Below are 26,108 nucleotides of genomic sequence, written 5' to 3'. Positions count from 1 at the left end.
GGAGACTACAGCAGATGGGAAGACAGGTTGTGTTGCCTCTTGAATCTTCAGAGAGAGAGAGAGAGAGAGAGAGAGAGATTTTGTGATGCCATATTAGTTTGTTTTTTGGGGTCAAGGAGATCAGAAATGGCTATGTAACTAAGAATGCATAAAATCTGTCAGCGGGGCATTTAAAGGTGCAATAGGTGATTCTCTTCAAAAACATTTTTGTTATGCTGGTCTAAAGTCTCCTTGTATCTTAATAGCAATCACTATATTAAGTGATCGAAATGTTTTTTAATACTTAAAAATTCTATGGAAGGTGTGGGACCATAAAATGCTCGTTCAGTCATTGCATTCGGTCTGAATCATAGACTGTAAAAAAAGATGGATGACGCAAAGTCGCTTCCTCCCATTGTAATCAATTGAAGGCAAAATGTCCGACCATGGCCATTTGGAACCAGGACACACGCAGTAGGAATCGTCCGTAGAGCCTGGAGGCTGAGCCGCGGTATCAAACTTCCGCCTAAACGCTTGCACGCCCAATTCAAATACGCCCCTTGGATATCTCATTTGACTGGTTTGCTGAAATAAACCCATTTTGTTGGTGTGAAATAACACAGAAGTCAATAATAAATAGTTATATTGTCAATCTTCCCTTGAAGCTCAGAAAATCTGCTTAATGAAGCTGTCAATCACAAATGTCAATCATTAATCACACACCCCATTTCTATAGCATCAAATTGCAAGCTTAAATAAAACTTCTGACAAAAATCAACAATTGAACATATATCAGCATGATAACAACTACTATCTTTCGATTTTTATTTTATTTTGACCCATTTGTTTGAATGAAGAGGGCGGGGTTTATGACTTGTACTGCAGGCAGCCACCAGGGGGCGATCAAAGAGCCAGCAGCTTCACTTTTTGAGATGTATGGGGCTGTTTACACTTGGTATTAAGATGTGTTTTCATCGATCGGATCACAAGTGGACGAGAGAGACACATTACGTTTACACCTGGTATTTAAATCCGTCTCTTTTCTCCACTTTCGACCGCTTCTGTGCTGAATACTGTGAAGGGGTGGTCTGTGAGACGGTGGGCGAGTCTCTCTGCTGTCATTCAAACCCGAGCGGGAGTAATTATGAGTTTATATGGACGCAAACTAATATTATGTCGGAGTGCACTGCTTGTTTAGCAAGTAAACATGCTGCACAGTGTTTTGTACATGAGTATGTAAGAGCTTTCTTTGAATTTTCAGCGCAATTGATGAAATAGGATCGCGCAACTTTCACACGCTTTCAAAACGAAACTACGGAGATCAGCCGCTTAGTTTTATCAATGAAAGGCTAAAAATAGCGCTGTTCACCGAATGTTCACGCCAGAAGTAAAAAAAGACGTAAAACTTGTGTTTAATACCTCAGATTAGATAAATGGGCGGAGAGAAGGCGGTCGCGTGTGGCTGTTCGAACGCATTCAACCACATGTGCGTTCCGCAACTCCAAAGCGATCCGATCGAAAGTGGTTTCGACCACCTCTGGATGTGGTTGAAAGTGGTCGAAAGTGGACGAGCTCAAAACGTTTTGAACACCGTTTACACCTGGCATTAACGTCGTCCACTTGTGATCCGATCAACGAAAACACATGTTAATGCCAAGTGTAAACAGCCTCAAAGAGGCACACCCGGTCTGAATGGTATGATAGTATGTGTTCCCTGCAGCCTGTTCACACAGACATCATACATAAGTCATCTGTTCACATACATGCGACAACGCTGTCAAAAAGATCTGCATTTACACAGATCCGATTAAAGCCAAATGTATACTAGGGACGTCCGCGTATGCGCGCCGTCCGCATGACGTCATTTTCGTCATCAGGAGGCTCCGTGGCCGTACACGCGCACTGTTCGCGTGCTGCCCAAAATTTAGCTGTATTAAGTATGCCAGGTGATACTTAAAGTAACGATGTTACTTTGTAAAAAACACTGCATGCCTGTGCACATACGCATTCATCTACAGGGATGAATCGTTTAAAATGGGTGGTATGTAAATGGTCCCTAAAACTAAAAAGTGAACATTCCTGCTATTTCTCACAAACATTTTTTTTTTTAATTAAGTGTATTGCATGGTGGGTACTCTACACACTTCATGTATTGACAGTAGCAGGAGTATATTGGTTTTGGCAAGTGTAGAAGATTTCCTGGGTATTCTATTGATGTTTTGCATGTTGTGTGCACAGTATGCATGCTACATACTTGAGAAATAGCAAATGTAGTGAATTGCTACAGTATGCTCTTTCTATCCTAGCATCTGTCTGATTTTTAAACTCATTCGCTGTCCTGCCAGGATTCTCCAGGAACGTTTAGAAAGTTGTCATGCTTGTCATCTCGATTATCGTGACTGGCTTTCAAAAACTAGTGTCCGCTGGTAACCAACATAATGACACGATTCTCCTAGATGATAGTGTCATATTCGATAAAATCAGTCGAATCTTCAGTTAAGGGTTTTTCAGGGTTACCAGACTGTGTCTCAGAATTTGTGTCTGCCATGACTGTGCACAACACAATATTGTGTTTGTAGCAGTAGTCTGTGTTCTTTCTGTAGGTCACCCTGATTGTTTTTCTATGGTTATTGACCTGATGTCTTGCCATCTTTTGCCCTCCCTCTCTCTTTCTCTCTCTCTCTTTGTCTTTCACACCGATGCTGTCAGCCATCCACGGCCCCTCTGCTCTGTTCTCCAACACACCATCTGCTACTGGAACACATTTAGCCCTAATAATAATTCACCCACAGCATTGTCATATTCAGTGTATTTCTCTTTCTCACTTCCCATCTCTCCCACCCGAGTGTCATGTTGCTTGCTCACTGGGTTAGACGTGCGGTTTGTGCTGTGTCTGGCAACAGGACGGTCACTTGTATGCTCCAAAACAAACTTTTGGCACATTGGCCATTTGCAAGTGAACTGTGAAAATTTACAGACCATAAATATATTTACTAATTGCTCTATTTTACCTTATTTTTAATTGAAATAAAATGTATCAGCCATTACTTGTTAACAATTTTTTTTCTCACCAAAGCTGGTTTTTAATCCCATTAGCCACTTTGGGATCGGTAATATTGGACCATGGTAACATGATCAACTGCTTTTTCTGAATTCAGAAGGCTGTAATCCTGGGATGCTAAACCCCCCGAAATCTCCCTTCTGTCATGTAGGAAATCCCTCCATCAGTCATTAACTCTTTCAGTTTTTCCCACAGGATGGTGATGACGTCACCAGCCAATTAGCATATATGTGACGTCATCATGTCGTGTTTGCGTTTGATCTAGTTTTGGCACCTGAAATATGTTTACTTCTACTCTTTGATCTGTATCTGTATTTGATCTGTATTATATATCAAATAATATTTTAAGCCGAATTAAGCTGTTTTAAATAGTGAAATAAAAACGTAAATGGGAATCATGAAAATTCTATTTGTGGGGGCCAGTGTTGATTCTGTGGTGGGCCACCACAAATAAATCAATGTATGGGAAACACTGTCTTTCCCCGCCAGTGTTTTAAAAAAAAAGTTGCCCATCAGTATTTTTCATGATTCATGCCTTCCAGAAAATTTTCTTAAAATATATAAACTTACAATATATCAAATAAAAGAAAAAGATCCTCTGCTTTAAAAAAAAAACTTTCATCCTACCTTCATGAGTTCTATCTTTATTACCTCTCAAATATGTGTAGGTTTCTTCAAAAACACCACGTTTTGAGCAAAAACCTGAGATAACAAAATTTTTGTGAAGGACTTTTGATAGTGATCAGATGCAGTGCGATCTTCAAAACTTACATGGACATACAGCTGTTTGCCCTAGGACGGTACTTCTGGGTTTTATAAGTTGCGAAAGAACGGCAACTGGTAGATAATAGCGGTATTGCGGAAAGCCGGAAATACTCATCATTAAAATTGTGCAGAAAAAGTGTATGATCGCAAATACAATGCATGTCATGTCTACAGGATCTTTACGCAGTACATGTGAATGTGCGTACAAATTCCGGAAATCACCGGTGGTGTGAATGAACCAAAATCAAATTATCCTGGACAAATCACATGGATGGATGGATGGATGGACAAATGAGTGGATGGGTGGACAGGTGGGTGGATGGAGTGATGGATGGGTGGATGGATGGATGGATAGACGGATGGATGAGTGGCTGGATGAGTGAGTGGGTGGACGAGTGGGTGGATGGATGGACGGATGAGTGGATGGATGGACGGATGAGTGGATGGATGGACGGATGAGTGGATGGATGGACGGATGAGTGGACGGATGGACGGATGAGTGGACGGATGGACGGATGGATGGACGGATGAGTGGATGGATGGACGGATGAGTGGATGGATGGACGGATGAGTGGATGGGTGGACGGATGGGTGGACGGATGAGTGGACGGATGGGTGGACGGATGAGTGGACGGATGAGTGGGCGGATGAGTGGGCGGATGAGTGGGCGGATGAGTGGGCGGATGAGTGGGTGGATGAGTGGGTGGATGAGTGGGTGGATGAGTGGGTGGATGGATAGACGAATGAGTGGATGGATGGATAGACGGCTGGACGAGTAAGTGGATGAGTGGGTAGATGGATGGACGGATGAGTGGATGGATGGGTGGACGGATGGATGGACGGATGAGTGGGCGGATGGACGGATGAGTGGGCGGATGGACGGATGAGCGGGCGGATAGACAGACGGATGGGCGGGCAGATGGACAGACGGATGGATGAGCGGATGGACATACGGATGGATGAGCGGATGGACATACGGATGAATGAGTGAGTGGATGGACAGATGAGTGGACGGATGAGTGGACGGACGGACGGATGAGTGGACAAATGGATGGATGAGTGGACGGATGAGTGGGTGGATGGACAAAGGGATGAATGAGTGGATGGACAGAGGGATGAATGGGTAGATGGACAGAGGGATGAATGAGTGGAGGGACAGATGGATGAATGAGTGGATGGACAGACGGATGAATGAGTGGATGGACAGACAGATGAATGAGTGGATGGATGGATGGATGAATGAGTGGATGGATGGATAAATGGATGAGTGGATGGATGAATGGATGGATAGAATGATGTATGGATGGATGAGTGAATGGATGGATGGATGGATGGATCAGTGGATGGATGGATAAGTGGATGGATGGATGGATGGATAAGTGGATGGATGGATAAATGGATGGATGGCTGGTTGGATGGATAAGTGGATGGATGGATAAATGGATGGATGGGTGGTCGGATGGATAAGTGGATGGATGGATGGATGGATGGATGGATAGACAGATGAGTGGATTGATGGATGAATAGATAAATGAGTGGATGGATGGATGGAACGATGGATAGATAAATAGAATGATGGATAGATGGATTGAACAACGAATGGATGGCTAGATATCACTGTCTGTAATACTGTATGTGTGTGAAAGGGCTAAACTGATATCCCTGCTGAAATAAATATGATTTTCTCTCACATATGCAGTGAAACAGGCTTGATCAGAACAAAACAAATTAGATGAGCTTTTTCTTGGCTGTTTCCTCAAGCAATATGTGCTAATTTTTTGAAGTTTAAACACATTCTCTGACGCTTATACAGATTTAAGAACTTGAAAGCACTTCGGCAAGCTTTGTCTTTTATTGCAGTCGGACATGGTTCTGTGTTTGACTGAACGACAGACAAAGACGAGCTGATTCAGCTTGGCAATAACTGATGGGATTCATATTCTTTCCTCTGCCCAGATTAATCACACGGCCGGTTATCATTATTATCTCACGTCGCTTCTGTTTTTCTTTCCCGGCTTTGAGGCGCGGGAGAAAGAGACGGGGACATCTCCTTTAATTAGCTCTGCTTTCTAATTGCTTGATTATGCACATCGATTCACATCACTTAACGCTGATAAATTATGGAGAGACCCGCCGGAGGAAACAGACAACCTGGAAGACAAAGGACAGTAGGACTTCATTATTCTTCAGGCTTCGTAATCACGGCCTGTATCTCGCAGGGAGTGGGGGGAATACATCATCCTGCAAAACCCAAAACTTGAGTCTTCAGACTTATTCAAAATGTAGGTTCAGCCAGTTAAGCAGCTTTGCCCTCAGGTCATCACTCTGTAGAGTAATAATAAATGCATGTTCGTGAATTTGGGCTGTTGACTGTCTAAATATTGACTTTTCACATCAGCATGGCTTTTCTTGGTGTGTGTGGAAGGGAGGGGATCTATTATTCGAGGACACTCACAGCATGTTTCAACCTGCGTCCTACGAAATGTCAAAAGAAACTTGGATTAGTTGTACATGCCCACGTGTGACGTGAGTTGAAAGAGTGAAAGGGAGAGAGACATTGGATAAGTGAAGGTATTTCTCGCCTCAATAACTTTAACTCTTTGCAAACCAGTCATTAGCAATGAGCTACTTTTATCCAAAGCGACTTACAATGTATACATCAGTTTGTGAAACCCATGACCTTTTGTGCGGCTAATGCACTGAGCTAAGAACGACAAAAGAGTTCATGCTTAATGTTGAAAAAAACATTTAAACTCTATGATGGTTTGTTTTAAGACTAGGCGTTTTAACGTTTTCTTTTACACACCCATGCAGTTTTGACAATGATAACTTGAATGTAGTTTAGAAATGATATGGTGACACATCTTTGCTGTCTGTGGAAGGAAATATGACTTCCTGTCTCCTGTGCATTGATAAGATGAGTCTATGAGCCTTTAAATGCTCCCTACAAGTGTGTGTGGTGGTTATTGCTTTGCGTAACTTTGTGTGAAAGCTGAGCGATTTGTCTTAAGGTACAAGCAGGTTAGGACTTGTGACCATGAGTGTTAGGTGAATGGATAAAGGTATGTCATGTAAACTGTATGCTTTCCATTGGGAATCGTTTGGTTTGTTGTGAATATCTTGTTTAGTCCTGTAATGCTTTTCTACAGTGGTAGGGCAAGTTTGGGGAGTTGTTGTTAAACAAAGCATAAAAATATAGTTTCGATGTTTTACAGTTTGTCTTTATTAACTTATCAAACTACTATTTATTAAGCATTAGCTCTGGAGAATAAAATTATATATTTTTTAGTTTCATGTTCAGTAGCAAGTGACAAGAAATTACAGAAAAAGCAAAGACGACAAGTGTTCGTACGTTTTTAAATTAATGCATTTAGATTTATGCATTTAGCCGGTGCTTTTATCCAAAGTAACTTGCAGCGCATGATCTTACTGTTGCCAATACGCTACCCAGTCTCAAGAAATTTCGCAATATAGTCACGTAACTTTTTTTGTGATATTGTCACGAATTTCCACAGGTTTTTTGTAATATTGTCACGAATTTCCGCATTTAGATTTATGCTTATATCCGGTGCTTTTATCCAAAGTAACTTGCAGAGCATGACCTTACCGTTGCCAATACGCTACCCAGTCTCAAGAAATTTCGTGATATAGTCACGTAACTTTTTGATTATTTTTTCGTGATGTTTTCACGAATTTCCGTGTTTTTTCGTGATATTGTCACGAATTTCCGCGTTTTTTTTCCTGTGATATTGTCACGATTTTCCAAGTTTTTTCGTAATATTGTCACGAATTTCCGCATTTAGATTTATGCATTTAGCCGGTGCTTTTATCCAAAGTAACTTGCAGAGCATGACCTTACCATTGCCAATGTGTTACCCAGTCTCAAGAAATTTTGTGATATAGTCACGTAAATTTTTGGTTCTTTTTTCGTGATATTGTCGCAAATTTCCGCATTTTTTCGTGATATTGTGACGATTTTCCACGTTTTTTTCGTAATATTGTCACGAATTTCCGCATTTAGATTTATGCATTTAGCCGGTGCTTTTATCCAAAGTAACTTGCAGAGCATGACCTTACCATTGCCAATGTGTTACCCAGTCTCAAGAAATTTTGTGATATAGTCACGTAAATTTTTGGTTCTTTTTTCGTGATATTGTCGCAAATTTCCGCATTTTTTCGTGATATTGTGACGATTTTCCACGTTTTTTTCGTAATATTGTCACGAATTTCCGCATTTAGATTTATGCATTTAGCCGGTGCTTTTATCCAAAGTAACTTGCAGAGCATGACCTTACCGTTGCCAATACGCTACCCAGTCTCAAGAAATTTCGTGATATAGTCACGTAACTTTTTGATTCTTTTTTCGTGATATCACGAATTTCCACGTTTTTTGTTGTGATATTGTCACGAATTTCCACATTATTTCGTAATATTGTCACGAATTTCCGCAAGTTTTTTTTGTGATATTGTCACAAATTTTCGTGTTTTTTTTCATGATATTGTCGCGATTTTCCGCGTTTTTCGTGATCGTATCACGAATTTCTGTTTATGTGTAAATGTCACGTATTGGTTACTAAACTGCTTTTTCCTGTTTTCTGACCATTGTCATTTCGTTTTAGGGTTAGATTTAGTGTTTGCGTTAGGATGTCACTTTAAGTATTGGTTTATAAAAATTTTTTCTGAATTATTTTTTTTTATATTTTCTGATTATTAAACCATTGTCACATGGCGTTAGAGTTGGGTTTAGGTAAGGATGTTATTTTATGTAAATCTAACCCTAAATCGAAGCGACAATGGGAAGAAAATAAGACAAAACAGTTGAGTAACCATAACCAATATGTGACAATTACACGTAAACAGAAATTTGTGATACGATCACGAAAAAAATGCAGAAATTCGTGACAATGTCATGAAAAAAGAATCAAAAAGTTATGTGACTAAATCATGAAATTTCGTGAGACTGGGCTGCAATACAATGCACTAACAGTTGAGGTACAGAAAAGCAGATTAAAGCTAGAAGTATAGTTCAGTTTTTATGCTTAGGCAAAGGTCTACATGCTAAACGTGCGTACTTTGTATGCGTAGTTTGCGTATGCGTGTACATTAGAATGTACTATGTATATTGCATTTTGTTGCAATGCGCATGTTTCTGCGTACCCATACAAGTCAAATAAACAATACTTTGCAAGGCTGTGCCCATACGTTCGCATACAAAAACAAACTATACTCCGGGCCTAAGGCACAGAATCAGGCTAGGCCTTGTTGCAACCCAAACCTGTGCCAACTGGATGAGCACCTACAGGAGTCTGTGCAGGTTGCTGCTTCTTCAAAACAAATGTTCTGTTATGTTTATTTTACAATCACATTCAGCCAAACAAAGACAAACATGGTGTGTAACAAGTCCGAATTTGTACACATCTGTCTTCTTTGTTCCTGGCTTATAGACCTGGGAGAGCTGTACTGCATTTCTCAGCTGTGTTATCCTGTGCCAACAAAGGGACTGAATAATGACTGGCAGTTCTAGCCTGCCCCCTCCACATGTGTCTTCCTCATCCTGTTGAGGACAAGATTATTATTATTATTATGTTCTCTTCCATTTTCTCTCTCTCTCTCTCTCTTTCTTTTTCTCTCTCTTTGTTTACTGTACCACCACAGCTGTCAGAGCCCCATTCCATCCATCCGGCTAAAAACCAGCTCAGACAAGCATAGGGAGAAATTCTTGGAAAGAAGGGAGGAGGCTTTATGGATAGGGAAGCTGTCAAGGATTGCACAGAGTTATTGGTGAAGAAGCCTCATTCTGTCTGATTCTGTTGAGCTGTTTGGAGTCATTTTGTTCTTGTTCTCACGGTTGGGTGGTAAAACTTTTAGCCTTCTGCGTAAAGATAAGGTGAAGGTGGAGGTACATCCTGTGTTTTTATTGGGGGGAGCTGTGCTGTGACATCCGTGGCCTTTGAGAGAGCAGGATGTCTGTGCTCTGGAGACAGAGAAGCTCCAAACGCTCCACAGAGTCCATCTATGATATGCTGCAGTTGGTGAGCCTATATGTGTTTTTCTGTATGTGTCTGTGTTATACTTTAGTCAGTGCTCGGTTTTATAATGTGTATTATCTTGTCAGATTTAGCAGATTACTATGTTTGTATCAATGTTACGCATGGTGCCAGCTGTGCAATTTAAAAGAATATTCTGGATTTAAATATATAACAGTCTTTATGATGCAAGGGATTAAATTGCTGACTTGTCAATCAGCTTGTAAAGTAAAACAAAAATGTGTTTAGAGGCTAAAGCAGGGGTCTCAAACTCAAATTGGCTTGGGGCCATTTCTGAAATTGACATTTCATCGGAGGGCCGCAGAGCTATTTTAAGGTTAAAAAAGTACAATATTTCTGTAAATGTACTGTTTAAATTCTATTATTTAATGTATAAAAATAGCAGTGGTTTTTATCTTTTAAATATACATTTCATATAGGTAAATCATTTCTTAATGATTTAATACTTTAATACTAGGGCCTATTAAAACCTTGCACTAAACTAACAAATAAAATTTCTTTATACATTTATAAACTATTATAAAAAATTACCATCAGTAAGTGTTTGTGTTTTGATTTATTTTGGATTGTTTTCAGTCATAATATTGACTTTATTATGTTCCGTCTTTGTTATTCCACAGTTTAATGAATTTGCTATTATATGTGGGAAAATATGAATAAGTGAAAGTGATTCTAAAACTTTTAAATGGGTAGTCAATGTTACATAAGCTCGTTAAACACTAACAGAAAAAAATTATAATACTGCCCTGTGTAATTGCATGGTAAGCTACATAATAATATATTATACTTCATTGTAGCAGTACATACTATTATTCTCTGTATGTTTCTCCTCATCTTTCCTCTTTTCTTAACCTGGGCACTTAGATGGCTCTTTTTCTTATCTGTAGTTTATGTGTTGCAATACATCTACGGCTCTGCATCATATGCGGTGTCTCCAGAAGGTGACTTGTTGATGTGAACCCCACCGCGGCTCTTCTCTGAGTAACAGCTGATATCCACCCGGAAGTAACAAATACTCTCTGGACAAACACTGCAAAGTCCCGTCCAGATTAACTGATTGCATGATATGATTGACGCGAGGTTCACTTCAGATGAGGAATTAAAGTCCGATCACGCATTCCGCTATCCTCGTAGTCACGGAGCGCGCGCGCGGCTCATGGTTGCGTAGCAACGGGTGAGGCCACGCCACGGAGCGCAACTTCCGCTCCCGAGCACTTTAGAAAGTAAGAAACGCCTTGACCGTTTTAACTTTAGTGTGAACAAACCCTTAAACATTTAAATTCAAATTGAATAAAAATCTTTCTGCGGGCCAGATTATGTTATATTGTTGAAAGGTGCCGCGGGCCGCAGAGAGGGGGAGGGCGGGCCGCAAATGGCCCGCGGGCCGGGAGTTTGAGACCACTGGGCTAAAGTATCACTGTAAGTCAATTGGTAGAACATTGTGTAGGTCAAGGGTTCGATCCCATGATCAAATGTATACCTCGAATGCACTGTGCAGTAAGTTGCTTTGGATAAAGGTGTTTGTTTACAAAATGCGTAAATATAAATGTAAATATAATGCACAACGAATTGTAGCCAAGAGCAGGCAAGCATACCCTAAAAATGTTTGATTATGCAACTACAATGCTGTTTGGAAAGTGTAGCATTAACATTTTAACAGAAACACTTTACAATAAATATTAGTAAATGCATAAACTAATATATAAAAAAAGTTTTTTTGCATTTATTAATTCTTGTCAATGTTAGTTAATGTCAATAAAGATATTCATGTTAGTTCATGGTGCACAAATGAATGTTAACGGCTACAATGTGGAAGACTCAAAAATGCTGAAATTAACATGAACTAAGATTAATCAACTCTGTAGAAGCACAACTCTGTTTCTTTGCAAGTAACCATGCAAGAATACTAGAAAAGATAGATATATATGAAGAGTTTGGTTCCAAAACGCAATTAATCCATTTTGACTAATTTGGGTAAAAACGTGTTTTCTATACCAAGAAAGTGACGAGATGAAAACACTATTTTCTGTTACAAATGTTCACATAGCGTCTTTAGGTTATAATAACATTAAAAATTCAAACCCATAATTAGATTTTCAAAGATTTATTATAAAAACTTGGATTTATTGCATTTTTTTGGGGGGGGGTATGCGTTTTTTTTCCAAAATGCTATAAATCTATTTAATCAATATTTAAATGTGTATTCATCTTCGCCATGTTATATTTATTTAGTTGACTAGTTGTATACACGGATTAAAAAAATAAACATTAATGGCATTATTAAAACACTTACTTTTTTGACAGGGATCAGCTGTAAAATGTTTTGGTCCTTCTTGATTTATATAAACTTTAAAGGTCAAATAGCAACTTTTTCATAAAATAATTTGTGTAAAAGCTTTAAAAATTTGTGAAATATGTGTTACATCCTGCTTTTAAAACCACAGGAATGCTTGCCCCATAGACTTTTATTGTCAAAAATGTTTTATTATAATCATCATCATACCAGAGAAAACTATTTTTTTTATTCATATAAGTTTTAAACCAAAATCTCTTTGCATTATCTGTCCATCTCTCCACATTCGCTCCACCTCTCTTCAGGCTGTCCACGATGGTTAAGGCATGCTGGGATATGCAGGCATTTTGTCAGTCCGTCACTGCGTGTTTATCAGAAAATCCCATCATCTGTCCCTCGTTGTCCCTGTCTGTGTGAATCCGTTCCAGTTCTTTCAGAACATCCCCCTGAGACTGTGATATCAAAGTAATGCTGGCTTTAAACTTCATCATTAAAGTGATTCTGTCATGTTGACACACAAACTTTTGTGGATGTTCATGTAGGTGGATTTTTGTAGTTTGCATCAGGTTTTCTAGAAGGTACAGTAACATGACATTAAATGTGCTGCTTCTGTATCTCTCTTCTTGTTGTATTTCCAAAAATCATAAAGGAACAGTATGTCTTGGTATAAGAAACAGAGGCTCGTAAAAAGAAGTTTCTGTGCATTTGTGTGTGTGTGAGAAAAATTAGGTGTTTGAAATGTTATGATGCAGAAATAATCTTGACTAAAGGGAGGGTTTGCTCATGGAAAACTTGTTGACGTTCACTTTGTGCCAGAACTCCCAAAGAAGACAAACTGTTCAGTACTGAATTAGTGTGAAGTCATTTTAAGAGGACTGACATCCTAAAAGTTATTTATCTCACAGAAACATCTAATTATAGTTCATCCAACCATTTTCACAAGACATGATGTGCCTTGTCTTGGCATTTCAGGCTGAGACTAGCTGTGTGTGTTCCTGAACTTTCTGATTCTTGCTCCAAATACCAATGCGTGTGAATGTATGCGTGTTGGGAGGGTGTATCGTGGGGGAATATTTTGGATATTGTGTCTGTCTATATTTTATGTACATTGTAAATTTCTTTAGCTCCCTGAAATTTAAGTTTAATCTAATTTGGCTGTACACGTCTTTTTAATTTGGTATTTAACATTTTGACTTGCTATAACTCATCATAGTTGTTGTACTCATACACACTGACCTGATACACATTTTATTCCGCCCTAAAACAATGCTCATAAGTACGATAAAACTTTTTGTCTCCGCAGAGTACAGAGCAGATGACCACTTTTTGCCGTAACCTCCATGATATGAATTCTCCTGAGGGACCGGTTTCCTGTTCTTCTTTTTCCCCCACATCTTCCTCATCTTCATCCTGCGTGCCAAGTCCCATCTCACCCTCGCCTGTGCTCTTCACTCCCCGCCAGCTTTCTGATGCGGATAAACTACGCAAGGTCATCAGTGAGCTGGTGGATACGGAGAAGACCTATGTTAAGGTCAGCATCAAAACAGCATATCACTATATTACTTGTATTACATATAATTAAGGCTAGCAATGTCAAGATCATGGGTTCCTAAAATGTATATCTGAATGTATTTGAAGTCACTTTGGATAACAGTGTCAGTCAAATATGACCCTGCTTGTGAAAAAAAAAAAAATCTGTGGCTAAAGAACAAAAATCTAAACGATTTAACCAATTAATTTCATTATGATTTAAATATTTGGCTTTACTCATGTTAATATTAAAGATATCAAGGTTATATTTTCACAGAATGTAGGATAATTTTATTTAGAAAATAGTACATGACAAAAAAAATGACTTTAGCTCGATTTTCAAACATTCAGTGTTACAAATGTGTATATGCATTTAACATCTATACAAAATGCATCTGCTTCTAAGTTGCAGCTTTAAGTCCAAATGTGAACATGAAGTCTTTGTTTGTCTTTCTGCAGGACCTGAACTTTTTAATAGAGCGATACCTGAACCCTCTGCAGAAGGAAAGCTTCCTCTCACAAGATGAGGTGAGCTACCACAATTCCCTTAGATCCATCTTTAAATGTTGTATTATCATTTATAAAGTAGGCTACATTGTTTAAACATGGTTTGATGGTCTATTAACACAAGTAAATGATGTGTACTGTATGTGGTTTTAAACATCTGTGTATTTATTCTTGGGTTCTCTGTGTTATCCTAGCTGGATGTGCTTTTTGGGAACTTGGCAGAGATGGTTGAATTTCAAGTGGAGTTTCTCAAAACTCTGGAAGATGGCACCAGGCTACTTCCGGATTTAGATAAACTGGAGCGAGTGGATCAATTCAAGGTGCGGTTATATAATATGATCATCTCAATTATAGTTTATGGTATTTAAAATAAACAAAAAACATATAAAGTACTGTGCAAAAGTCTAAGGCCACCATTAGTTACCAAAATACAGTCACCATATATTATTTTTCCTTTTTATTAGAATACTACAGGAAATTACAGGTGCAGTATTTATGTGCAGTTTTAAAAAAAACATTAAGTTAAAGTGTCAAATACTTAGTGTGATTGCAGGCTCACTTAAACCCAAATGAAATAAAACCCTATTTTCTACTTCTATTCTTATAACTTCAGGTCTCCTTAACATTAAATTACACATTCAACTAATTACAGTGTTGTTACAATGCTAATAACAAAGTTGTGACTGCTGAGTTAGCGCTATATGCTATTTAATGCTACAGTATATGTTAAAGGCGGAGTCCACGATGTTTGAAAGCCAATGTTGATATTTGAAATCACCTAAACAAACATGCCCCTACCCCAATAGAATCTGGACCTTTTGTTGATAGACCCGCCCCACACATACGCAACCCGGCAAGGATGTCGGTTAGTAGACACGCTCCTTACTGCTGATTAGCTATAAGTGTGTTTTGGTAGTCGGCCCGTCTCCTTTTCCAAAGCGTTTTTCAAACATCGTGGACTCCGCCTTTAATGTTTAGGCTGAAGTTCTACTATTGACTTTACATGTACATTTTGCAGGTTCATACTAGAAAAAAAACACAATCTTACCTACCACTCAGAAACGTCCATTAACAATCTCAGAATAATTGATACAGTAATTACTCAAAAGCTACTGAAACAAGCTGCTCTGAAAAACAGCCAATCAGAGCAGAGCTTATATTATTCATTACCCAAATAAGGCAATAATAGGCCATTTCATTCTGAAGGCAAATCCTAAGGTTTTAAATGAACATGTATAAACTTTCTGGATGATTTTTGTACTTAATAAAGCCAGATATGAGAGAACAATTGAACATAATATTTCAATGCATTCTTTGGCACCTTTAATAAAGAGAGCGAAAATTAAAAAAGGGATGGTCATAAAACTTTGCTAAAACAACAAAGCAGATGGTGGCCTTTTGCACAATACTGCATATTTTTGATTTAGTAAAAACATGTAAGTTAATTGCACGTTTTTGGTCTCTTCCAACATCTAGAAAGTTCTGTTTTCTCTTGGCGGGTCCTTCCTGTACTACGCAGACCGGTTTAAGATCTACAGTGCGTTTTGTGCCAGCCACACAAAAGTCCCCAAGGTGCTTTCAAAAGCTAAATCACTGCATTCTGCATCTATAGAGCATTAGCACATTCAGCACTGTTCAAAGTGTACGCGACCCTCCGGTTATTTGACGTCTCTTGGATACAATTTTTTGCAAGTTTAAGTGCTTGCACGCACTCCAGAGTTTGCTACCACCTGCCACTGGTGCATTTTTGCTTTCTTTTGTGCAAGTTATGTACCCTGAAGCGTTTCTTTCTTAGGGTTCTTAAAGGGATAGTTCACCCAAAAATGAAAATTCTGTCATCACTTACTCTCATGTTGTTACAATCCTGTTGAACACAAAGGAAGATACTTTGAGTCATGTTTGTAACCAAACTGATCAAAGACCCTATTGACTTCAATAGTATTTATTTTTCCTACTATGGAAGTCAATACGGTCTCTAATCGGTTTGTTTACAAACTTCCTCCTTTGTGTTCATCAGAACAAAGAAATTAATGCAGTTTGTAACAACATGAGTCAGTAAATGATGACAGAATTTTCATTTTTGGGTGAACTATCCCTTTAAGTGCTGTCTTCTCTTACTGTAAAAATGCCATTTAGGGTGTGTAATATGAGAATGTACAGCGGTTGGCCATGCCTTAAAGGGACACTCTACTTTTTTTTAATTGTATGCTCATTTTCCAGCTCCCCTAGAGTTAAACATTAGATTTTTACCATTTTGGAATCCATTCAGCTGATCTTCGGGTCTGGCTGTACCACTTTTAGCATAGCTTAGCATAATCCATTGAATCTGATTAGACCATTAGCATTGCGCTCAAAAATAACCTCAAAAAGAGTTTCAATATTTTTTAAATATTTAAAACTTGACTCTTCTGTAGTTACATCATGTACTAAGACCGACAGGAAATTAAAAGTTGGGATTTTCTAGGCAGGAATATGGCTAGGAACTATACTCTCATTCTGGCGTAATAATCAAGGACTTTGCTGCTGTAACATGGCTGCAGGAGGCACAATGATATTACGCAGCACCTGAAAATAGTCCCCTGTTGTTGAAAGTTACTAAGGGGACTATTTTCAGCTGCTGCGTAATATCGATGGGTAAAATGGTACACGATTTAACTACAGAAGAGTCAATTTTGAAATAGGAAAAATATCGAAACTCTTTGGTTATTTTTTAGCGCAATGCTAATGGTCTAATCGGATTCAATTGATTGTGCTAAGCTATGCTAAAAGTGGTAGCGCCAGACCCGGAGATCAGCTGAATGGATTCCAAAACGGTAAAAATCAAATGTTTAACTCTAGGGGAGCTGGAAAATTAGAATGTTTTATAAAAAAGTGGAGTGTCCCTTTAAATCTTAGTGGAAACAGTGGAGCAGATTCAATGACAGTAAAATACAAGGTTAACACAGATGAGAGAGCTAAGTGCTGATTTATTCAAAAGCAGATGCCTTTGTGTTCTCCAAGTTAGAATTTAAAACAAGTCTATGAATTTGAAATATTGTACCATCTTGTAATTTTTCATTTCGCTGCAGCTAAAACCGACCCGGAGTTCAAGGCGTTCCTGGCTGAGAGGAACCCCAGACAACAGCATTCCTCCACGCTGGAGTCCTACCTGATCAAACCTATTCAGAGAGTCTTAAAATACCCACTGCTGCTCCGAGAGCTGTACTCTCTCACTGACCCCGAAAGCGAGGAACACTACCACTTGAATGGTAAATATCGAGTTTTTCAATGTAATTCGTCTGTGGGTGGATTTACTTGTAATGTGACACGGCTCACTTGTGCAGTTCTACTGCTGAGCCAGGTGAGCAGGTTTTGAAATCAGGTTTTAAAATCTTAGGTCATGGGTTTGATTTCAAAGGAACGCACAGTTCTGAAAAAATGAATAGATTTTGAATGTACTGTGAAAGAAGCATTGGATAAAAGCGCCTGCTTAGTGTATAAACGATATGGACATTTTCCGTGAAAATAAGGACAAAAATGTTAAAATATTAACTTTAAATTTTTTACATTGTTTACATCTAAGCATTTAGCAGACGCTTTTGCAGTGGCGGCCGGTGACTTCTTTTTTCGAGGGCGCTCGATGCGAAGATCGTCACAACATGTATGTAGCCCGTCATGTGTGTGGTTCGTGAGTTCAAGGTGTGTGTTCTGCACGTCGGGTTGTCCTATGTGCATCACGTGCCTTGTCAAAATAAGTGCCTGTTGCAGACACGTCTAAAGGGTTTATGATAAAACAGAGGCTCGCGTTTGCCAGATACTCGCATAATGTCATGCGTAATCAGAGTTTACTGTAAAGTGAGTGTCTTGCGTGTGTTTTGTGAACGCGAGCGTCTCTTTTGTCATAGACGGTTTTGACGCGCGTGCGGCGGGCACTTATTTTGACAGGACACGTTGTGCACATGGTTTACGTGATGCAACAAATACATATTTTGAAAACACGAGCAACACACATGACACTCCGAACACTTATTTTGAATTTGCGCCCCTCGGATGAGCAGTCACGAGCCGCCACTGCGCTTTTGTCCAAAGCATCTTGCAGTGCATTCAGTCTATACATTTTTTTTTATTCACATGTGACCCAGTCTGTGTTTATTAAGTCTCTTGTCTCTTTTGTAGTTGCCATGAAAGCAATGAACAAAGTTGCCAGTCACATCAATGAGATGCAGAAGATCCACGAGGAGTATGGGGCTGTTTTTGACCAACTCATCAATGAACAGAGCTTAGACAAAAAAGAGGTAAGTCACTGTTTTCACATCTTACAGTACAATCATTATTTTGCTCTTATCAAATTGTGTGTTCTCGCAGGTCGCCGATCTGTCAATGGGTGACCTCCTACTGCACGACACGGTGGTCTGGATAAACCCACCGTCTGCTCTGATGAAAGGGAAGAGAGACCCGGAGCTGGCTGCCTTCAGTAAGTGGAAGCGTACCTAAAAATAGAGTCCTGCTCTCTTATTCATTACTATGTTCTCTGCAGTAATGGTTTCCTACATAAGAAATGCCAGCTGTGTCTTTGGGCACAATGGTATTAGAGGAAGCATGGCTCTTAAGGCATTAAACTTGCATTCATCAGCATTCAAAAGACATTTTAAGGATTCTTGTAAATGTTATAAAAATGGGTCAGTTTGACAGTGATGCAGTTTACCGCCCGGTCACGTTTGAAAAGAGCCCCTGAGTTTTTGTGTTGTGAATGTTCAAAGTTACATGCTGATCTGGGACGGTTTCGTGAGTCTTGAATAAATTTTTTATTTCATTTTCTCATCTCTCTGCAGTTTTCAGAACGGCGGTGGTCTTTGTGTATAAGGACTGCTCCAAGCACAAGAAAAAAATGGTAAGTGCTTTTTGCTTTCTTCATTATTCAGGAAGAGAAAAATGACAGACATGTAGTCATGCACAGTAAGGTTAAGTGCACGCAGACTAAGAGATGCAGGATTTTTATTGAAGTGCACACTATCAAGTGTGAAAAGGGGTTGACCTTTTATTAGGACAGTTTGGTCATTTCAGACTCATTGATTACAGTCCAGTTAGCTACAGTAGGTGAACCAAGCAGTGATATGGAGAGTATATTCCTGCAATGCATTGTGGCATATCCTTTTATTTTAAATCCTGACCTGTTTTAAAGGTGCATTGTGTAACACTTAGAAGGATCTCTTGACAGAAATGCAATATAATATACATTACTATATTTTCAGTGGTGTATTAAGACCTTAAATTATGAACTGCATTGTTGTTATTACCTTAAAATTAGCCTTTTTTATCTACATACAACGCGGGTCCCCTTACATGGAAGTCGCCGTCATGTTTCTACAGTAGCCCTAAACGGACAAACTGTTTTATAAAGCGTGTTTTGTTGACTACATTGTCTCAGACGATGACGTGTTTGTCCTTTCGCAGCTACCGTAGCTTCTCTATACGTTTCGAAAGGAAGGGGTGAGCTGTGGACTAAGCCATTCACAATCTCACCACTAGATGTCCCACATTTTAAGCTTTTTACTGGTCGCTTTATGTAATTTGTGATCGCTGCTGTGATGGTTTATTTTATCGTGTTTATTGTTTTATAGGGTGGATCTCACAGAGCATCAGTCCTGGATGAGAGAGATCCATTCCGCTTTAGACACATGATCTCTACCGACGCTCTCCAAGTTCGCAACCTCCCAAGTAAGTGATTTAGTTAGTAAATTCAGAGAAGGTGTGCAACATCACATTCATACAAACAGAGCTTTGCAGGGTTTCCCGCAGAAAATTTGTTAGTTAAGGTGGTAGGGTTGTGCAGGTGGGCGGGGCAGGGGCGTGGCATTCCAAGGGGCGTCATGATGAAAATATTTTTATTTAAAACACTCAAATAAAAGAATATTTTTTAAGAAACTATGACAGAAAATGAACACATACTAGATTATTAATGAATTAAATGTTTTATTAACAGGCTAGTTATCCTCCAGACAGTGACGGATGTATTTTTCTCAATTCGGCCATGTGGCGCGTGCCCGCTCACGGTGTGAAGCGCCACCACGCTATTCTCCGAGATGCACTTGACAGCCTTTTGTGCAGCAAATTTTTTTTTTTGCGACCTTGTTAAGGTGGAAGGGTTTCCCAGCTTAGGTGGGCCGCCCGAACTGAAAAGTGCTGCGGGAAACCCTGCTTTGCAACTTTTACATGGATCTAGAGAGACTTTATATTTGCTATATAGACGATTTCAGCAGTAACAACACAAACAAACTTAACTTCCGATAATCTTATGCAAAGAATCAATAACAACAGAGTCCTTTTAAAGAATTTATTTCTGAAAACAAGCAAAATAAACATGAAGTAAAGTACCTTAGTTAATATATCATAGCTGGAGCGTAAAACAAACTTAATGGGAGAATGGGCTTGCAGGGTGGGATCTGAGGATGATTCATGTTGCTTTGTTTTATAAGTCTTAATATTTTTTGCCGTATGCCATGTTTGGCTTTTGTGTGTACATAGACTTTTAGTAAGAATCCTCCACACAGTTTTATAAATGAGACCCCTGATGTTAAGTTCAAGCGTGTAACCGTCCAATGAGAACTTATCATACTTTCTACAGTATATGAGTGAGTTAACGAAAAGTTTGTTTACAAAATTATTTTGGTTGGGATTCCATTGATTCCCTGTTGATGATGGGGTCTGCACTGGGTTCATAGCACTGGGGGCTGTGCTTTTAAAGGACATTAGCTCTGTTCTACTCTTGTGGGATTTGCTACAGATGTTTCTGTTGGGTTTCCAATTGCATTATCTACACTACCATACAGTAGATGGTTAACCTGATGTTTTTTGAATTTCAGATTCAGAAGGATCTGCAATGTGTGAGATTGTTCACGTGAGGTCAGAATCTGAAGGAAGACCAGAGAGGACTTTCCATATCTGCTGCAGGTGAGCTGAGGTCCAAAGCTTAAACCATCAGGGCATAAATAAAAGATATATTAAAGACCCAAAAGGGTTACTTTTAATTACGTAAATGTATTAAATAAAAAAGTTAACATGTTAATTATTGATCTCTCTGGCTCGTGCCCTTCAACTAAAAATTAGTTTTGCTATGTCAAAATGTATATTAGGCAGTGGCCGCCGGTGACTTCTCTTATGAGCGGCACCAATTCAGTGTGTTCGGAGTGTCTCGTGTGGCTCTTCATGTCAAAATCTGTGTTCGGTACATCATGTAAACCATGTGCATTATGAGTCATGTCAAAGTATACCTGCTGCAGACGCATTGAAAGGGTTTCACGTTTACAAAATACTCGCAGGACTCTGATTACACATGAGATGATGCGAGTATCTGGCAAACGTAAGCGTCTCTTTTATCATAAACCCCTTGGAAGCGTCTGCAGTAGGCACATATTTTGACATGACGCAAGATGCACATAGGTTCACATGATGCACATATTTTGACATGATGAGCTACACAAATGTTTTGATGAGCTTTGCATCATGCGCCCTTGAAAAAGTCACCGGCCGCCACTGATATTACGACTTATCTTCATATGATGCTTTATTCCAATTGCCTTTTATGTTATATAACAAAATAAGACCTAAACTAAATAGTTTTTGGCATCTGTAAAAAATGTGAATGTGATTTTTCAGCTCTCCAGAGAGTAAGAAAGACTTCCTGAAGACGGTTCATTCCATCTTGAGAGAGAAACAACGCAGAGAGTTAATGAAGACTGATAGTTTACCTCCAAATCAGCAATATATTCCCTTCGGAGGAAAGCGGCTTTGCGCGCTAAAAGGCTCACGACCCATCATGAACAGAGCGGGTAGGTTAAGATCTCTGACGCAGATTGAACATTGATTATTTTCTTCACAGCACTTTCCTTTCTCATGTTCTTTGTCTCTGCAAAACCCCCTTCCTTAAAGGAATAGTCTACTCATTTTCAATATTAAAATATGTTATTACCTTAACTAAGAACTGTTGAATCATCCCTCTGTCATCTGTGTGTGTGCACGTAAGCACTGGAGCGCGCTGCTACGCTACGATAGCATTTAGCTTAGCCCCATTCATTCAATGGTACCATTTAAAGATAAAGTTAGAAGTGACCAAACACATCAACGTTTTTCCTATTTAAGACGAGTAGTTATACGAGCAAGTTTGGTGGTACAAAATAAAACATAGCGCTTTTCTAAGCAGATTTAAAAGAGTAACTATATTGTATGGCGTAATAGCACTTTTGGCAGTACTTCGACTCGGCGCAGTAACACCCTCCCTCTCCCATTATGAGAGTGAGAAGGGGAGCGGACTTTTCAGGCGAGTCGAGGTGCTCCCAGGGGTGCTATTGCGCCATAAAATATAGTTACTCTTTTGAGTCCGCTTGGAAGGGCGCTGTGTTTTGTTTTGTACCACCAGGCTTGCTCGTATAACTACTCGTCCCAAACAGGAAAAACGCTGATGTGTCTGGTCACCTCCAACTCCATCTCCAAATGGTACCATTGAATGAACGGGGCCAAGCCAAATGCCATCGTAGCACAGCAGAGCGCTCCAGTGCCCACGTGCACACACACAGATGACAGAGGGATGATTCAACAGTTCTTAGTTAAGGTAATAACATATTTTAATATTGAAAATGAGTAGACTATTCCTTTAAAGGGGTAGTTCACCCAAAAATGAAAATAAGGTCAATAAAGACTCACCCTCATGTCGTTCCAACCTCAGAAGACCTCCGTTCATTTTCAGAACACAGTTTAAGATGTTTTAGATTTAGTCCGAGAGCTTGCTGACCCTCCATTGAAAATCTATGCACGGTTTACTGTCCATGTCCAGAAAGGTAATAAAAACATCTTCAAAGTAGTCCATGTGAAATCAGTGGGTCAGTTATAATGTGTTGAAGCATCGAAAATACATTTTGTCCAAAAGTAACAAAAATTACGACTTTATTCAGCATTGTCTTCTCTTCTACGTCTGTTGTGAATCGAATGCGCGAGACTAAAGTCACGTGACTGCAGTGACGCAGCTGACGTGTTATCTGGTGCGCCCCAGCGTGTTGTTTTTTTGTGTGCCGAGCTTCGTTTACAGTCTGAGGGAGATGCACGCTGTAAGTTTGAAAAAAAACTTCGCAAACATGTCTGAGGATAGCACGTCATCCGCGCCACTGCAGTCACGTGACTTTAATCTTGCGCATGCGCTTCACAACAGAACCGGAAGAGAAGACAATGCTGAATAAAGTCGTAATTTTTTTTATTTTTGAACCAAAATGTCTTTTCGATGCTTCAACACATTCTAACTGTCCCACTGATGTCACATGAACTACTTTGATGATGTTTTTATTACCTTTCTGGACATGGACAGTATACAGTACATAGATTTTCAATAGAGGGTCAGCAAGCTCTTGAACTAAATCTAAATCATCTTAAACTGTGTTCCGAAGATGAACGGGTCTTACGTCTTATGGGTTTGGAACGACATGAGGGTGAGCCATTAATGACATTATTTCATTTTGGGTGAACTATCCCTTTAAGATCACAATTTTCTCCACTGGCTTTAGGGTGAATGATTATGTAATGTACTTTATTTTAAATCCACCGGTTTTGCAATCCTAAAGTTATTTTTTACTTTCACAGTTTCGGACCCACCTCGAACCCTCGGTCGCCGTAAGATGATTCGAAACCGTTTCACCATAGACACGGATGTGATTTTCAACGACGGCTCATCCCAAGACCTATCCCCCGTCACCCCAACAGACTCTCCACCGTCAAAGCTGTCCTCTTTGCTCCAGAAACCCCAGCATCCGATCGGAGACACGGACCGCTGGGTGGAGGATCAGTTCGACCTGCAGATCTTCGAAAACCAGGACGACGTGAAGGAGACGGACATCCTCAGCGACGACGACGAATACTGCAAATCTGTCCGGGGGCCTTCATCCGAACCGAGCCTTGAGGAGTCTTTGGAGGCCCTTAGTGTGGAGGGAGACGAAGAAAAACAGGATGAAATCCTGGAGGACAAGCCGTCTCCAATGTCTCACGCCCCTCTGAAGCTGACCCTTCTAAAAAAGCAGTGCGCGGTGGAGAGCGTCGCATCCGAGAGGGATTGTGAGGTCATTTGGGTTCGCAGAGACGATTTCAGCAACGGCTGCAACAGTGACATCTTCTGAGCAGAAAGGAAAATGACACTTTGACTCTTAGAGATGCGAGAATGGAGCAGATAGCTACTGAGTCCAAGCCTTTATGGGCGCAATGCACTGACAATCCTGCTGAACTCAACTTCAATCCAGACATCACAAGAACATCCGACTGTACAGCCGATGTATTTATAGAGGCTTTGTGCTGATATGGTGCCTGACTTGCACGTGCAGAAAACAGGCAGCTACACTTATTTTTGTTTATCATGTGCTTCATATCTCCTCCACCCTCTTATTATTCAGGAAAATTGTGACTTAACACTTGATATAATCTTGCTGTCTCACTGTAATGGCGACACGCAGGTGCTTTTTAGTGTCACATTCCCTTAAAAAGTCACAATAGTTGTTTAATGCCACCCCCTGTTACAAGCCCAAGAGTTGCTTGCTTGCTTGCTGTCTTTATTCCCTTTTGATAGGTCAGAAATTCAGTATTAAAAATTGCTGTGCATAAACACTGATGTTTTTTTACTTGAATTTTAAAGAACTGCAATAATGTTATTTCATAATAATCCATAATCCTTGCAAATATCACGTTAAGTAAGGCATTACAAATCAAACACCCATATAAAGTACAACAGTCACTCACTATTGGATTACTGTATGTAGCAGACTTGGTAAGAACATGACTTTTTTTAGGATTTTGAATCTTTGATGTTTTGTACATTTGGTAAAGAATATCGATGGCCATGGTGAAGCCATGACGGTATATATTTTAAACATGAGAGATGCCCTTTCACTTGTGAAATACAATCATTTGTACTTTAGCCATGAAACCCTTTTCACTGTTTGTACAATTTGACTGCTTTTCTTTCACCCTCTGCCTTTTTGAAACCGTGTATGTTCATACTGTGGAAATACTTATTAACCTAAAATAAATTTTCCTAATTTATATTTGCAGTTTTATCCAAATAACTTTGTCCGGTCTGTTTTTTTTGTCAACAGGCATTTAAGGTGTTTAAAGTATACGTATAATCTACTCTTCTATTCAAATCTATTGAAATTTAGCATTGTTTTAGCCAAAATTGTTTGCTGGGTTGCTTTGGATTAAATGCATAAATGTAAATGTACTTTCCTATCACTTATGACCAGAAGGTGGCGGTGTTGGACCGTTTTGTGAGACAGCATAATTTTCCTTATGAAAATGCATTGAAAATGCAAAGCAAAACATGTCGTCTTGCATTTTTCCACTTGCAGAAGTGATACAGATGAGTCACAGCTCACAAACAGTTGGCCAGTGTTTCTTCATCTTTCCTTTGGGTTATTTTTGTACTTTCTGTGTTCAAGCCCAGCCAAACTTTATAGCTCTGAGATCCTATTAGTATGTTTCTTCTTTTGGTACATTAATACATCAAAAACAGTTTGAATCAATAGCTGTTCTAATACTCGTTGAACGCGTTTTGTTTAACTTCATTTTCTGAAGTCTTCGTGAGAGATTTGTGAAGTCATTCAAGCGCAATAGAAAGAAATGGGTTTGTCTCATCTGATTGTAAATTTATATTATGGAGAGCAAATGAATGTGTACATATAATCCTATTAGATTTATGCCTAGCAGGGCTTCAGTTTAGTTCATATTTTTAAGATGGTACCTGTTTGGGGTCTAAAACTATTTCATGCATTCTGACTTATCAACACAGTTTGAATTCCTGATGCTAAACATAGGCAAAGTATAGGCAAAAAAGCTGTATTTCTGTGGCAAATGCATTTTGCCAGGGTTCAGAAAGTTATTTCGAACATAAAAAAATTTATACGTAATAATCTTGCTG

At 39.3% G+C, this 26,108-nt stretch overlaps 1 protein-coding gene across 7 annotated transcripts in view; it reads left to right on the top strand.

The window, feature by feature from the left end:
• tiam1a (TIAM Rac1 associated GEF 1a) overlaps positions 1-25,257 on the top strand; it is a 94,867-nt gene extending 69,610 nt beyond the window's left edge. For 5 of the 7 annotated variants that reach the window (XM_073874250.1, XM_073874249.1, XM_073874251.1 and 2 more), the window contains 12 exons: positions 13,449-13,676; positions 14,135-14,203; positions 14,377-14,502; positions 15,659-15,772; positions 17,256-17,430; positions 18,338-18,456; positions 18,527-18,635; positions 18,994-19,052; positions 19,783-19,879; positions 21,025-21,112; positions 21,818-21,990; positions 23,789-25,257. In XM_073874250.1, the coding sequence (XP_073730351.1) occupies positions 13,449-13,676; positions 14,135-14,203; positions 14,377-14,502; positions 15,659-15,772; positions 17,256-17,430; positions 18,338-18,456; positions 18,527-18,635; positions 18,994-19,052; positions 19,783-19,879; positions 21,025-21,112; positions 21,818-21,990; positions 23,789-24,318 (1,887 nt within the window). In that variant the 3' untranslated portion in view covers positions 24,319-25,257. Of the gene's footprint in view, positions 1-9,462; positions 9,838-13,448; positions 13,677-14,134; positions 14,204-14,376; positions 14,503-15,658; positions 15,773-17,255; positions 17,431-18,337; positions 18,457-18,526; positions 18,636-18,993; positions 19,053-19,782; positions 19,880-21,024; positions 21,113-21,817; positions 21,991-23,788 lie in introns of those variants that run through there. The other 2 variants (XM_073874254.1, XM_073874253.1) reach the window with 2 other exon arrangements.
• The last annotated feature ends 851 nt before the right edge of the window (positions 25,258-26,108 follow it).

Source organism: Misgurnus anguillicaudatus, chromosome 12 (genome assembly GCF_027580225.2).
Source record: "Misgurnus anguillicaudatus chromosome 12, ASM2758022v2, whole genome shotgun sequence".
Lineage (NCBI taxonomy): Eukaryota > Metazoa > Chordata > Actinopteri > Cypriniformes > Cobitidae > Misgurnus > Misgurnus anguillicaudatus.
The sequence above is the reverse complement of the archived record's forward strand: the minus strand, read 5'-3'. Positions and strand labels throughout refer to the sequence as shown.